The sequence below is a fragment of the Tyto alba genome, unplaced genomic scaffold (assembly GCF_018691265.1).
Source record: "Tyto alba isolate M040663 unplaced genomic scaffold, T.alba_DEE_v4.0 Super-Scaffold_28, whole genome shotgun sequence".
Lineage (NCBI taxonomy): Eukaryota > Metazoa > Chordata > Aves > Strigiformes > Tytonidae > Tyto > Tyto alba.
This window is the reverse complement of record NW_024881302.1, coordinates 3,804,260-3,819,885: the sequence shown is the minus strand read 5'-3', so window position 1 is coordinate 3,819,885 and position 15,626 is coordinate 3,804,260. Positions and strand designations below refer to the sequence as shown.

Here is a 15,626-nt window from a genome sequence, read left to right as displayed (position 1 = left end):
CTCCCCCGGGGGTGGCACGCAGCCTGGGCCAGCCTCCGTGTTTGCTCAGCAGTGGGGTGGCATCAGTGAACATCAGGAGATCAATGGACACTCCCTGCGCCCTTGAATCGTCCCCCATTCTCCCCCCCTACCCCGCCGAGGCTCGGTGCACCCAAGCGCTGGCCTTCATGGCCAGGCCAATGCCCTGCAGCTCCGACACACAACTCGGAGCTACAGGTGGCTTGGCCAAAACTCCTGTGCCACCTCTTGTCCCAAGCTCTGTCCTGTATGCCGCGCTCCCCGAGAGGCTAAATCTCTCCAGCTAAACCACTGCTTCAAAGGATGAAGCTCAGCTTATGAACCCCCCGTTCCCATCAGCACCTCCCGAGATGCCTGGGACACCAGGGCCCTGAAATGGTCCCTGAAGGACGTCAGGACTCAAGACCGGGCAGAACTTGAGACCAAATTCCCATCCGGCATCAAAATTAGGGGGATCTTGGCCAGGAACCCGAGCAGTTGCAGGATCACAGCCGTGACCTAACAAAAAGGTCCAACGTTTCTGTGCTGCTGACCACAGCCAAGGGCTGGAGCTGTAACTTCTCATTTCTATCACCCCGTTCCAGGTAGCCACAACCCTGACACCTTCCCAATTTAGCAATGCAGACTTATCCCACCACGGCAGTTTAGCAAGACTTAAACAGAAAATTCAGGCTGACGATGCAGTGCAGGAACAGGAGGAAAAGATAAAGTTCAACCTGGTGATAGCCACACAGTAAAAAATTGTAACAGAGCTGGTGGCAACAGCACAAGCTCCAGATGGTCCGGCAGTGAGAAGTGGAGTCTGGTTAAATGCCAGACCATCAGTATAAAAACATCAAGTCACTGTAAGGAAATGGTGAAAGGCACAGAGTCACCTGGTGCTGAATTAAATGACTGGTGGTAAATCCCTCAAAAGTTACCTTCGGAAGCAGATAAGCAGACAATTTGTATAGAAATGACAGGAGAAAAAAAAAAAAAAAAAAAAAAAAAAAGAGTAACATTGGTCCCGTAAAGAAAACAGGCAATAACAAAAGAAGCTCTGGATATGGATTATTTGATCAGCTGGGGTTTAGGATAATGGGTTAACCAAATTTTTGGGTGAACAATGAGTGTACACGATGGCTTTGAGGTGCAGGAGATCAGATGGTCTGGAGACATTTGCACATTTCAGAAACTGGCTGTCCAGCAAGTGAATTATACAAAGAGCCCCAATCAAATGTGAGAAACAGGTCAATCATTTGCACTTTGGGTTTATTACCTATTCCAGGAGGAAATTATTCTTTTCATTCAACACTAAGCATCTTTGTTCATGCTTTAGCTGCCTCACTTGGGAGTTTTCACAGGTTGCTCATTCAAGCCCTTCTGCTGAGGAACTGTCAGTGGGTGAAAAAAATCCAGACTGAAAATTAGGAAGAACTGCAGACCAACACCAGCTCCACGAGACCAACGGATGGACAGACACAGACCTTCCGTCTGAGATGGAGACCCTGACAGGCCTAGAGAGTGATGTGGATAGGGAAGACCATGTTGTTGGTGTTATCTATTAGGAATTGCATTACAAGGACGTAAGCCAGGTCATCCAGTAGTCATCCCAGGGGAGCAAGGGTCTCACAGCTTGGAGCTCCACAAAGGCAAGTGAAAATTAGGGCACTCCACCACTGCTCCTCACCTGAGGTCGACGCTTGTCTGCCTGCCCAAAAGCACGTTTTCTCTTCCCTGCCAGACCTGTCAGCCGAGTCTCGCCTCTCCCTGAAGTCCTCACCAGGGATATGGCCACACCTTCACAGCGCAGACAACAGCTCTACTGTGCCCCTCGCACAGATTGACACTGAAATGGTGACCACACCGTCTCATCTGACCAATTCACCAGCACCTTCAGGGATGGAGAAGCCCGTCAGCCTTACCACAAAACATCCTCGCTCTCCCCTGGACTTGCCCCGTGAGACATGACAAGCCCCGAAGGACACAGATGGGTCACCTGAAGGAGCTGGAGGAGCTGTTCCCATGAGAAAACGAATGTGAGAGGCAGGGAGAGGGAGAAAGCCAACCAGATAAAGCTGTGTGTTCCAGGTGCTGTGGGAAAACATGACCTAAAATGGGAATTGAGTGGCACAAAGAAATGCTATTGGCAGCGTTTTTGGTATGGCTGAATGGTATCTGCGTGTTGTCACCTGCCCTAACGACTGCCTGACTCACCCAACAGAGGCAGGCGTCCAGCAGCCTAGCAATTAGCCGCCCTCCTCCATAAAGTCAAGGGGAGAGTTAAAACCAGCACAGTACAGAGGAAAGTGACCCCTGCGGAGCCTGAATCAAGTCTTACTTTAGAAACAGCCCATAAAAAGTGACACAAATGAACCCCTCGGCTCAGCCCCATGCAAAGGACACAGCATCCTGTACCTCCTGCTTGGCTCAGTCAAGGACCATAAATACCACCAGCCTCCCCGCAGGGATCTGCTCAGCAGGACCTGGGCTCCCCCAGGCTCCTTCGCACATTCCAGCATCAGCGCCTGAGCTGGGATCTATTCCTGACAGTAGGAACAAAGTGAGCGATTGCATCTGCTATATTTAGAGCAAACAGTCAATACTCCTCGCATTTAAATGGTTACCAGCGTTCTCATTTGATATATAAATAGCCTCTGTTTGCTTTTTGAAAGAAATTGGTTTAAAAAAGAAAATTGCCTTCCCAGTCATCCTCTGCCCGTAACTGTTGAGCAGTGGGACTTATTTCAAATGAAAAATTAAATTATGCATTTTCTCTAAGCCAACACAGGAAGAAAAACTCATGACTGTGGCTGGTATTATTAGTGCTGCGATCCTTTGTGTCAAAGGAAGGGTTTAGACACAGCAGCAGCTGTTTTCTGAAGAAAACTCTGAGGCTGTTTGGTGCAGAGGAACATCATCCTCCATCAGCCTCGACCACACACCATCTCGAGCCGCCTCTTCCTGCCGCGGGCCAGTCATGCCAGAGGCCCATTTCTTCCCCTTCTCCCAGCCCTGACACCAGATTTCTGTCTTTCTTCCTCCAGATTCCTCCAGTTTCCAGCCCAGGCTCTCAGCCAATGTTCCAGCTTGCTTTCCCTCTGACTGATGTCAGCCGTGCTTCCTCCCTCGGGCAGAAAGCCTGGTCCCGCGTAAGCATCCGTCTTTAAGGCATTACAAAGACTATGTCCCTGTCACTCATCCCCCCCCCCGACATATTGTCCCCAGTTGCATTAAAGTCAAACTAAAGACACCAACTAATGAAAAACTACGGCCAAAAACTGGGATCTAAAAGAGACAGCAAAACCCTGCTGTGGTTATTAACACAAAATAATGCAATTTTTCCCTCAGCCCCCAAGGATTGCACTCAAAAGGGAGGGAGGCATGCAGGCTTGGGACAGCGATCTGAGCACACCGCAGGGCTGGGAACCACTGCAGGATGGTTTGGGGAGACCCAGGAACCACCACAGGATGGTTCAGGGGGATCCCTTTTCCTCACCCAGCCCTCGGGGCGCAGGACCCCCCCCGCTCTGTCCTTCCTCCAACCTCCTGCGCAGAGCTCGGCCCTGTGCAGGGCGATGTGCCAGGGCTCGGCGGGGAGGTCGCAGGGGCACGGCCCAAGCTCAGGCCCAGCCCAAGCCCCAGCCCCAGCTTGGACCGAGACCTGGGCCTGGCCCAGGCACAAGCTCAAGTCCAAGTTCAGGGAAAGGCCTGGCCCAGACCCTGGCACAGGTCCAGACCCAGGCCCAAACTTAGGCCCAGACCCAGACTCAGGCTCAGACCCAGACCCAAGACCCAAGACCCAGGCCCAGACCCAGGCTCAGACCCAGGCTTAGACCCAGACCCAAGACCCAAGACCAAGACCCAGTCGCAGGCTCAGGCTCAGAACCAGAGCCAGACCCAAGATTCAGACCCAGGCTCAGACCCAGGCTCAGACCCAGACCCAAGACCAAGACCCAGATGCAGGCTCGGGCTCAGAACCAGAGCCAGACCCAGACCCAAGACCAGACCCAAGACCCAGACCCAAGACCCAGACCCAGGCTCAGACCCAGACCCAAGACCAAGACCCAGATGCAGGCTCGGGCTCAGAACCAGAGCCAGACCCAGACCCAAGACCAGACCCAAGACCCAGACCCAAGACCCAGACCCAGGCTCAGACCCAGACCCAAGACCAAGACCAAGGCACAGGCTCAGGCTCAGAACCAGAGCCAGACCCAGACCCAAGACCCAGGCCCAAGACCAAGACCCAGACCCAAGACCAAGACCCAGACGCAGACGCAGGCTCAGAACCAGAGCCAGACCCAAGATTCAGACCCAGGCTCAGACCCAGACACAAGACCCAAGACCAAGACCCAGATGCAGGCTCAGGCTCAGAACCAGAGCCAGACCCAAGACCAGACCCAAGACCCAGACCCAGACCCAGACCCAGGCTCCGGCTCAGAACCAGAGCCAGACCCAAGACCAGACCCAAGACCCAGACCCAGACCCGGACCCAGGCTCAGACCCAGACCCAAGACCAAGACCCAGACGCAGGCTCAGGCTCAGGCTCAGGCTCAGAACCAGAGCCAGACGCAGACAAAAGCTCGGCCCTAGCCCCGGCGCAGAGAAAGGCTCCGGGAAAGGCCCCGGCGCGGGCCCGGCGCACGGAAAGGCCCCGGCGCGGGCCCGGCGGGGCGGTGCAGCGCAGCGCGGCCCAGCTCCGCTCCGCCCCGCTCGGCTCCGTCACTGCGCGGCGCCGGGGCCGGCCGGGCTCCGCCATGGCCTCGGGGGCCGCCGCCGCCGCCCGCGCCGCCGAGGAGCCGCCGCCGCCCGAGCCGCCCGCCGAGCAGAAGCCGCCGCCGCCGCCGCCGCCGCCCCCCGCGCAGGAGGAGTTCTCCTTCCTGCCGCTCGTCCACGACATCATCAAATGGTAACGGCGGCCGCCGCCTCCCCCCCGCCCTGCTGGGCCCCGGCGCCTCACCCCGCTCCGGCGTCACCCCCCCCCCCCCCCCCCCCCTTCCGAGGGTGCTCCCCGACCCCCAGCATCCGCGGGGTGCCCCGGGTGGGGAGCAGGGCTGTGGGGGTGCCTCCTCCAGCGACGCCCCCCCACCCCCAGCATCCTCAGGCGTGCCCCGGATGGGGAGTGGGGCAACGGGGTCCCCGCTTTAACGATGCTTTCCCCCTGCCAGCATCCTCAGGGTGCGCTGGAGAGGGAGTGGGGCAATGGCATCCCCCTCCCCGTGATGTTCCCCCAGCCCCCAACATCCCTGGGATGCCCTGGAAGAGGAGCAGGACGATGGGATCCTCCTTCTAATTATGCTTTCCAACTGCCAGCATCCTCAGGGTGCCGCGGATGGGTAGCAGGGCAATGAGGTCACCTCCCTAGTGATGCTCTCCAACCTCGCAGCATCTCCTTTTGCCCTTTTTTTTTCTCCCAGCCGGAGTTCCTGGGAGGAGTGTCAGGGGACAGCCCCACGCCCGTCTCTGCTCTGAGTCACACCAGTACCTGGGTGGTGTTTGGGTCTCTGGGTGCTGCGGGTGCTCCCGTGGCCCAGGTACACTGCCCCACCGTTAACACCCAGGAGCAGGAGCGTTCTACTTGTGCTGGATATTGCTCCAGATAGCTGTACTGTTTGGCTGATAACAGCCTCAGAAAGTACAGGCAGTGCTGCAGCAGGAGTACAGCCCATTTCTGGGGAGTTGTAAAAAGGAGGATGGCTTCTGCAGTGGTATGTGTTAAATTGTTCTCTTCCTGCCTCAAGATAAGTACTGTAGGCGTAAAAGGTACTTGTACAAGAGTCCCAAGAGCTGCAATGTTTCTGGCCCAAGATAACCCCTTCGGAGATTCTTCTCTGAGGTCCCGGTAGGGGCATGGCTCTGCCATGAAAAGCCATCCAGGCCAGCTCCGTGCTCTCGCCTGGGCATGCTGTGGGGCGAGGCGAGGGATGTGGGAAGCACGAATTCCCTTGTTACTGGCTTATTTAGGAGCTGAGGCCTGTTTGTGTCCTACTGATGTTTCGCTTGCATGAAGCATGTCTGAAAGGTGAGAAAGGTTCACCCTGAATCGCTCTGCAGCCCGAGCCATGTCAAGGAAAGACTGAATACCTCCCGACACACCAGTCCAGATACAGAACTGGTGTGAAAATGCAAACCCTCTGTTTTCCCTCAGTTTCCCAGTTGTTCCGGGGGTGCACAGTTGCCGCTAATCTTGATTTTTCCCCATCTGTCCAGACCACACAAGTGAAGCTAAGCCAACTGCCAGCTGCATGCATGTACCTAAGCAAAGTGGGCAGCAGCCATGGGCCAACACCTCTCAGACTCCTGTATGTCACTGAGCAGGTCATGGTGACCCGCAGATGACAGTCCCTAGGATATCTTGTGCCCGTTCCTGCTGAGCCACCCACTCCCACTACCCAACTACCTCCCTCAGCTTCGCACACAGCATTTCCTGGGCGGCTTGAGCAGACGTAGGTGCGGTGAACAGTGCTGCAGGTGGGTAGGACCACAGAGGCAAGCGGTGGGATGTGCTGCCTCATGTCCCTGACAGATGGCAAATGTATTATCCTTTAACACTGCTGCTAGTTGCAGAGCCCAGCCCTGCTGTTTTGACACTGACTCAGCCATGAAGACACATCTCCAAGGTGACTCTGTGCTCGGGAGCGAGGATGTAGCCTCTAAATTTGCTTACATTCAAGGGCACGTGCTCTTTCCTGTTGTTTGGGTCCGGAGAAAGTTTTTCCCAAGCAGGGCTGGCTGATGTTTTCAACCTTGTGCAGTCAAATGGCATCGCTGCTGAGGTCCCAGTGCGTAGCTCCACTGATGGTGGGTTGTGCTGGTGTAACGAAGAACGCCGTGCCTTAAGCCAGGTCTTGTGTGCGGTCCATCAGCACAGGCTGTGCTTGGACGTTGCGTTGAATCCCGTGTTACTGCAGGCAGCTGCAGCCTCTTCCCGCACCTCCTCACCCCTGCCTGTCCATGCCCTCAAAGAGGGATTCGCTTCAGTGACTTCATCCAGCAGGAAAACCACCCACCAGAAGAATAAATTAAAAAAAAAAAAAAACCAAAACAGAAAACAACCTGAAATAATTATTCCTTTGGGTGAACCAGCCGGACAGGCAGCCTTGCTTCTCTGTGTGTGGGGAAGGGAACAAGACTTGGGGAGATGTGGAGCGGGGAGGACGTTGCTCTCAAAGCCAGCCTGCAGCTATGGTGGATTAAAGGCAGTGTCAACCCATCCTTCCCCAGACGTGCCATGAAGTTGTGTGTGTGCCTGTATTTTTCCACTGCTGACCTGACCATGAATGCCTGCATAATGGCCATACTTTATAGTACCAGCTGCAGTTTTATTTAGAAGGGAGTAATGAATATTTTGTTCCAACAGGCTTTTGAAACAAACGGCGACCATCTGGTTAAAAGTTTTACTCTCAGTCATGTCATGATTCCCCAAAGTTATAATCAAGCACCTCTCTGCCCTGGTCATGCCAAGCAGATTTATTTTTAGGCCTGGCTATTGAACAGGCTCCCAGTTTTCAAAGACCATTAGAATCCTGCTCTCATTATTAACAGGCACCCTGGAAGCAGGGACTTGCTTTTGCCCGAAATCAGTAAAACTTCTTGCTGGTGCTAACAAACTTGGAGGCGGATACTAACGAGGGTTTGAGGGCAGACGCTGCCTCAGACAACACTGATCCTTGAAAAGTGCAGAGCTGGCTGCAGAACCAACTGTGCTGCTCTTAAAAAAAAACAAAACAAAACAAAACAAACAAACAAACAAAAAAGTAAGCTATTGCTTCTCTTTTATTAGGTATATATCCCCAGAGAGTCATTTTAAAGCTCCAAAGTACCATTTTCTCTGCCATTGGATGCTCTCTGATGCTTTGGGGAACAGTTTCTGTTTTCTGTTGTCAAGCTGTTTTGACTGCATTGATTCTGTGTATTACAGCAGCAACAGGTCACTGGTGAGACTGAGATCTTTTTTTCCAGGTGCCTACACACGACATACGTTTGTAATTTTACCTTCCCCAAAGAGAGATAGGGGAGTTCAAACAGGGAGAATTTAGCCTGCTCCATGGTAATGTTTTAATGCTGCAGACAGGCTCCTAACCCGATTGATGGGTCCTGAGGTAAGTGGATTGTGTGCTGGAAATTATCAGGAAATCAGTTTTCCCAGAGGCTACCCAGTCTGTAAATCTATCTGTGTCCATTTTATTGGGGTAGGTGAATTAGGTGTGTATGGTTAGATACCAAGAGTAAAAGTTTCCCACTGAATTCCAATTTAAGCTCTGGTTGCACTGGAAATTACAGTTGCCCCAGCAGGTCGTTCTCTTTCCAGTAGGAGAGTTGAACAGTGTTTCCATTTTCTCTCCTCTGCAGCATGGACAAGGACAGCCAGGATGTTCACCAGGTGCTGAATGAGCTCAAGAACAAATTCCAGGACATGAGGAAGCTGATCAGCTCCATGCCCGGCATCGGCGTGAGCCCAGAGCAGCAGCAGCAGCAGCTGCAGAACTTGCGGGAGCAGGTCCGGACCAAAAATGAGCTGCTGCAGAAATACAAGAGCCTCTGCATGTTTGAAATCCCCAAGGAGTAGGAGCTCAGCTCTCTGGGTCCGAGATGCCTCCTCTTCTGGCTGAACAGGAGAGGAAAAGGTGGCGGAAGTTTGCTTTTCTTTCTTTTATGCTTTTTTGGTCTCATTGCTCTGAAGTTGTGTCTGTGTGGATCACAGGCGTGTGACACTGAACCAGAACACTGTGTGCTTCACGTATGATGTTTACAGCGGTACATTCACTTTGATCTGCTGTAGGACTGTGCATTTATGTATGCATCTCTTCTGTTTTCTCTTGGGGTGGGGTTGGGTATTTTTTTTACATTCAAACAAGCAGGAGACGTTATGTTTTCTCCTCACTAAGGGTCAAAGTACCTGCTAGTTAACTTCAATGAGAAAAAAGGAGGCATTTTCTGCAATTTTTTTCACTTAAATGTGGCCAAACTTCAAGGAGGGGCATAAGAGGGAAGCATGAGCTGTTTGGCCCTGCTGCTGGAAAGGGTCTCTGGGGCGCTTTCCAGTCTGCGTGTGTCGAAAGAGGAATAATTGCTTTCAATTACTTTTGTATTTCTCTCTCTCTTTTTAAACAAGTGATGGTTGTGTCTGAGTTGAGTGAAGATTTAGAAATTCCAAACTACCCCTCTTGTGTATTCACTGAGTGGATGTGGGCTGAGCAGGGGCAGGACTTTGGCAGCACAGAGGCCGCGCGTAGCCTGGGCCCAGCTCCTGTGTCTCTACATGGCTTTTTTGGAAGTGGCGTGACTTGGGAAAGCAAAGCAGAGACTGCCAGGGGAGTGGATTTTGGTAGGGTTTGGGTGCATAAGCCTTGGGCGAGCGCAGCTTGCTCTTAAAGCAGAGGAAGGGCAAGCAGAATCAAACCAAAGGGCATAAATGACAAGAGCTTTTAGTTATTCCATATGTGACAGAAGTCAGGCTCAACAGGACGGGTCAGTTCCACATCCGAAGTGCTCCAGGGGCTTCCCACAAACACGAGCGTTGGAGCTGCTTGAACATTTGCCAACAGCTGATGGAAAGCTCTTGAATGTTGTATCGCATTTAGACAGATCCCAGGGCTCCCTGCCCTCTGTCCCTCTGCGAGCTGTTACGGTGGCAGATGACAACCTGGTAAGCAGCCCTGCATCTCGCCAACTCACAAAGGTGAAGCAGGACCTTGAATCTTCTCACAGTTCTCTGAACTGTGCTGGAAGATGGTGAAGGTCAGTAGTGGAAGAAATGAAAAACCAGCTAGCGAGTACAGGATGTGTTGAGAACCAGCATCTGAGGGTGGGCAGCACTCATGCCCTCAAAAAAAGAGAAGTGAGGTCTGTTTGGAAAGGATTTTTCCTTTCCTAAACCAAAAGGCAAGTAATTCTGCTCGTTGGGAGCTGAGGTGGTTGCAACTCACCTGTAGCAGAGATTACTCTGTCCCTGCTGGAATACTTCACTAGTACTTTCTTTGGGAAGGTGCCAGTGTGTAAACTCTGAGTAAAGCAGAACACCAAGATAAACAAAGCACAATGTACGCTCTTTATTACTGAAATTACCTTTCTGCCAGCCATTGCCTGTCTCAGGTCAATAAATTCTTGTGTCTCATGCCTGGATGGTGTTTTCACTTTTTTTGCCAGTTGCTGTTCCTGTGAAATCAGGGCATATGCAGAGCTGGAAGAAACAGCATGTTTCCAAAGAAATGTCTGGCACCTAGCACAGGAACAAGTTAACTCTGTCAACTTGAATCCAAGTTTCAAACAAACTGAAGTGGTTTGGTTTGCAGTCTCACTCACCCATCTTAGTTTTGTGGCTTTGATAGCATTTTTTTGCTGTCAATATGTATTAAACGTAGATTTGTTCTGCTGCTTGAGGGGGGAGCGGGGACTGAAAATGAACTGAAACAGAATCTGGAGACAGGGAGAGCTGTTCTTTGAAGCACTTTCCCTTTTGCCTTTCACTTCTAGCAATGGTTACTGCAGCTTGTTACTTAGGAAGAGATTAAAAAATATCAGATGCAAAGGTGACCTTTCGAGCAAAGTACTTCCTTTACTCATATTGCAAAATAAAAACAATATCCCGGACGGGGCGTAAATGAATCACTCTTTGTTGACATCATTAAAGTGTGCTTGGTTAACTGGGAAAAAGCACAAAACACAATCAGCTCTTTATAACGAAGTGATGTCAGTTTGGTTGGTTTCTGCAGTGAATGACATGCCAATGCCTGGCATGTCATGGGGCTGGCAGGATCGTCACTTGGTGTTAGTGAAGTGAGGAAAGAGTCCTGGCTTGGTGACCCGTTTGAGTAACTAACTCTGTGCGTGGCCCCTCGTTACCCTGTGTGGCAAGAAATTGGCTGCTTGCAGCGACGGAAACCTTTGCACTGGGAGTCGGAGAAAATGGGGTAATAAAGGGATTGAGTTGAGAGGCTGTTTTTAGCACCTCGGAGCTGGGCTCAGGTCTCGGTTTAACAGGATTTGATTTTGCTACGAGGCTAGGCGAGGAAGCAAAGGCAAACCCACAGCTGTCGTTTTAAAAAGATTTTATTAATTTGTAGAAAAAATAAAACATCAAGTTTCACCCACGGTAGAAACACTTGAAGATTTTTTTGTTCATGTCAATGACAAACAATACCTACATAAAGTGCCTATTATTATATAAAAAACCCTTCCCACCCCCCCTCCCCCCCCAAATCTTGCAAATCAGACAAGACAAATGTAAACAAGAGTCAGTTTTTTGGTCCATCGGGGCTGTAACTCTGCAATGTCTTTGCAACAGCTTAGGAGTGTCTTCTGCACGTGTTTTGCAGACACAGACGAACGCACAACACAGAGCCAGAGTCCGTGCACAGCTTCTCAAGTTAAAAAAATAAAAAATCAAAACAAAACAACAAAAAACAAACACAAAACAACAAAAAACCAACCCCAAAGCCCCAGGCAGGTGCTGGCAGGCCTCTGCCCTCCCTCCTGAAGGTACTGCCCGAGGCTGAGTGGTTCGGGAGGGAAAGAAACACCAAGGTCCGTGCCCTTCACACTCATCCTCCTGCCTCGCCGCCTGGCAGCTCCCCCTTTCCCCGTCTCTCTGCCCGGAGGAGCCTGGTCCCAGCAGCACCCTCCTCTTGCCCTCCAAAGCCTCCCCCTCCGCATCCCTTGCTCCCAAAATTCACCCCCGGGGGAGGGAGCTGATGAAAGCGATCCTTCGGGAGGAAGGAGTCTGTGGAAGAGGCGACACCCCCCCCCCCCCTCCTCTGCCCAAGTGGGCGCCTGCCCACCCTCCTGCCTGCCCAAAGTCAATTCGGAAATGAGCATCTTTCCCCCCTCCCTTCTTTCTTTCCTTCTTCCCTTCTTCCCTTCCTTCCCGTCGCGGGGCGAGCGGGGGCTCCTAGCTGATGGTGCAGCGGTCCTTCTCCTTGCCGTGCCCGCCGCCGATGGCTTTCTCCCGGATGTACATGAGGTCGCTGTGGACGCTGGGTCGCCGGGCGAAGGGGGCCACGATGCCGTACGCCTCCTCCGTGCTGCCCCGGCCCCCCTCTTTCAGCAGCTTTTTGCCTTTCAGCGCCTTCTTGTGCAAGATGTCGCAGTACTGGACCGAGACCTTGCGGTGCAGGTCGGGGCTCATCTCGCTGGGCAGCTTGGCCATGGCAAAGAGCGCCTGGAACATCTGGTCCAGGCTGCTGTTCTTCTTGGCCGAGATCTCGAAGTAGGCGCATTTTTTGGGGTCCCCTCCCACCAGCTGCTCGATCTCCCGGGGCTGCACCTCCCGGTAAAAGTCCCGGTCACCCTTGTTGCCGCAGATAACCAGGGGCACCTCTATGTTCTCCTTGGTTTTGTTCTTCAGGCACGACTTGGTCTCCAGGATTTGCTGCTTCAGGCGCTGCACCTCCTCAAAGGAGTCCCGGTTGTCCAGGCTGAAGACAAGGATGAACACGTCTCCTGGGGTCAAAGAGGGAATGTGAGATGGTTGTAGGGATGGGGACACCCTGACACCCACTGCCTAAGCTGTATAGAGGCTTGGGGAGGGATGGACTGAGCAGGACCTGGGTCCTGCGTCCTCCTGTCTACCCCGTGCACACACAAAATCCCACCTCCCTCCTCCCGGGACTGGGGAAACACCTCCAAACTGGGCAAGAACACCTGAAATCTGGCAAAGGGAACCCCTCCCTTCCTCCTGGTGCTCCCCAGACAAGTACCTGTGAGGATGGAGAGGCGGCGCATGGCTGGGAAGGGGTGGTTGCCCGACGTGTCCAGGATGTCGAGCTGGTAGACCTCACCGCGGATGCTGTAGAACTTGCGGTGGAAGTCCTCGATGGTGGGGGTGTACTGCTCCTCGAAGCGGCCGGTGAGGAAGCGCGAGACGATGGCCGTCTTGCCCACCTTGGAGGAGCCCAGGATGACCATGCGGTAGCAGTTCTTGGCGGGGATGCTCAGCTCGGCCTCGCTGGGACACATCTTCTTGATCATTGCTGCCAGTTTCATTGAAGCCGGCGAAGGTGCAGCTTGCGGCGAGAGGAAGGAGGAGGAGGAGGAGGAGGAAGAGGAGGTGGAGGAAGGCGATGTGAGCCCGGCTGCTCAGCCCCTCTCCCCTCGAAGGAAAGGCCGGTATGAGCTCTGCACGGCCGCCGCCGCCGCGTTATATGGAGGCGGCAGCGACCGCCCCTCGGCGCGTCACGGTCCGGGGCGGCGGCGGCTGAGTCAGCGCCCGGCCCCGTTCGCAGCCCGGTTGGGGCTCCCGGTGCTGCACACCCCGGCCCCGTTCGCAGCCTGTTCGGGGCTCCCGGTGCTGCACACCCCGGCCCCGTTCGCAGCCCGGTGCGCGCTCCCGGTCCTGCACACCCCGGCCCCGTTCGCAGCCCGGTGCGCGCTCCCGGTGCTGCACACCCCGGCCCCGTTCGCAGCCCGGTGCGCGCTCCCGGTGCTGCACACCCCGGCCTCGTTCGCAGCCCGGTTGGGGCTCCCGGTCCTGCACACCCCGGCCCCGTTCGCAGCCTGTTCGGGCTCCCGGTCCTGCACACCCCGGCCCCGTTCGCAGCCCGGTTGGGGCTCCCGGTCCTGCACACCCCGGCCCCGTTCGCAGCCCGGTGCGCGCTCCCGGTGCTGCACACCCCGGCCCCGTTCGCAGCCCGGTGCGCGCTCCCGGTGCTGCACACCCCGGCCCCGTTCGCAGCCCGGTTGGGGCTCCCGGTGCTGCACACCCCGGCCCCGTTCGCAGCCCGGTTCGCACTCCCGGTCCTGTTTACAAGCCGACCCCCTTTGCAGCTCAGCCCGGGGACCCGGTGCTTTCTACCTGCCCCGTTCGCAGCCCGCTCCCGGTTCCCGGCGCCCTCTCAGCCTGTTCGGGGCTCCCCACGGGACCCGGGCGGGGCGGTGGGGAACCGGGGGCTCCCCGACGTGGTTTTACTCCGTTTTACACTTGCTCCTGGTGCAGAGAGACCGGAGAAAAGTCCCTGTCTGGTGGGTGCTCCTGCAGGCGGGGCAGGGGACGGGAGCGGAGAGAAATCTCCGTCCCACCGGGCACCGCAGCCGGGGCTGGAGGCTGCCCGGTGCCCCCCGGAAGGCGGGCTTTGCAGCGCTGCTGCGTTCCCCTTGACCCCAGCTCAGCCTCAGCCTAGCCCTGATCCCAGCCCAGCTCCAACCCGACCCCAGCTAGCCCCGGTCCCAGCCCCAGCATAGCTCCAGCCTAGCCCCGGTCCCAGATCAGCCCAGCCCCGAGCCCAGTTTAGCCCCAGCCTAACCCCGAGCCCAGCCCAGCGCCGCTGCCGCGCCGACTTCCCCGCTAGGGGGCAGGAGGGGCACGGCTGGCGGGGCGTGGCAGGGCGTGGCAAGGCGTGGCTGGGTGTGGCACCTGCAGGTACTGCCCCGGGCAGGGCTGGGGGCATGAGCTGCTGTACAGGGCCCTGCAGCCCCTGTGGGGTCCTGGGGTGGGGGGGGGCGAGGGCGCTGCCAGGAAGAGGAGGAGGAGGAGGAGGAGGAGGAGGAGCAAGGATGCTCGCAGGGGTGCAGGTAGCAGGGTTGTTCCCAGGGCTTGAGCTTTTTGGGGTGCTGAGTTGTTTGGTCTCGCTGGAGCTGGAGCCTGGGGCTGCAGCATCCCCGCAGAGGTGCTGGGCTGAACCGGTGTCACCCCGAGGCAGCAGCTCCCCGGGGAACAGCCCTCGGGACACGGGAGTGTCGCTGTGCGGAGGGACCAGTGTGCTGTCAGGCAGGGAGAGACAAGGCTGATGAGAAAGTCTGAATTAAAACCACCTGTGAGGAGCTATTACGGGAAAAAACCCAAATACGTAGTGAAAGGTGATGCTTAAATAAGGTTCAGGGCCGAGAGGGACCTCAGGGACAGCTGTAACACACAAATCTGTGGAGCACAGCTTATTTCATCAGCACCGCCTGGGAAATGGATGCTGCTGAGCTTTTCATCTTCTCCCGAGTGTGGTCTCACACTTGGACATGAATTTAAACCCTGTCTGAAGGGTTACAGAGGAACTGTGGTTTTCTGTGGGGCGGGAGGGAGCCGAGGTTTAAACGGCCCTTTGCAGCCCCGTCCCTGCCTGAGGGAACCATCCTGCCCAGCACCAGAAGCACAGGGACACTTTGGGGAGAGAAGTAGGACAGTGTCCCATGTTTATTGATCGCTGTGCGAGGCAGCTAAGAGGTTTAATAACCAATTACAGAGCACAAATGTATCACCCCAAAATAACAAAGAGATCGTTTAATTGAAGTGGCTGATGGAAAACAACAGGGGGAATAGGAAGTACTGACCTCTGGGGGACAGACAAATCGAATGTCTTGATTGGCGTTTATTGTTAACCATACAACTAGTGGTAGTGCCAGGAATGGGTAAAAATAGCCTGCTCTAAGTCTACTCTTAGGTTAACAGGCTTCAGCAATGGAAAATCCATTTGCTCCCTCCAACAGGCTCGATGGTGGCAGCGAAGGCAGATGTGCCGCCGGGATCCCCTGGGCTCAGCTCAGGCGTACGGGGTGCACCTGGAGCCACCCCGCCAGGGACCCCCCCCAAAAAGCACAAGGAGGGGCAGAGGAGAGCCAATGGCTGCGGGAGCTCCCGGGGGAAGGACGTGAGCGCTGCCTGTGCTAACCCAGAGCCCAGCTCCCCGCAGAGTCACGCAGAG

The 15,626-nt window shown here is 55.0% G+C and overlaps 2 protein-coding genes across 3 annotated transcripts; one reads left to right on the top strand and one right to left on the bottom strand.

The window, feature by feature from the left end:
- The first annotated feature begins 4,739 nt into the window (after positions 1 to 4,739).
- Positions 4,740 to 10,116, top strand: MED9 (mediator complex subunit 9). The gene is made up of 2 exons (XM_042798804.1): positions 4,740 to 4,906; positions 8,350 to 10,116. The coding sequence occupies exons 1-2, from the start codon at positions 4,755 to 4,757 to the stop codon at positions 8,564 to 8,566; spliced, it is 369 nt and encodes a 122-aa protein (XP_042654738.1). The 5' UTR covers positions 4,740 to 4,754; the 3' UTR covers positions 8,567 to 10,116.
- A 915-nt stretch (positions 10,117 to 11,031) lies between these two features.
- Positions 11,032 to 13,144, bottom strand: RASD1 (ras related dexamethasone induced 1). 2 transcript variants are annotated; one of them, XM_032989063.2, is made up of 2 exons: positions 12,696 to 13,133; positions 11,032 to 12,438 (listed from the first exon to the last, which is right to left on the bottom strand). In XM_032989063.2, the coding sequence occupies exons 1-2, from the start codon at positions 12,979 to 12,981 to the stop codon at positions 11,888 to 11,890; spliced, it is 837 nt and encodes a 278-aa protein (XP_032844954.1). In that variant the 5' UTR covers positions 12,982 to 13,133; the 3' UTR covers positions 11,032 to 11,887. The 2 variants fall into 2 exon arrangements, with proteins under 2 accessions (XP_032844954.1, XP_032844955.1); XM_032989064.2 differs by having other exon boundaries at positions 12,175 to 12,367; positions 12,696 to 13,144.
- Between the last annotated feature and the right edge of the window lie 2,482 nt (positions 13,145 to 15,626).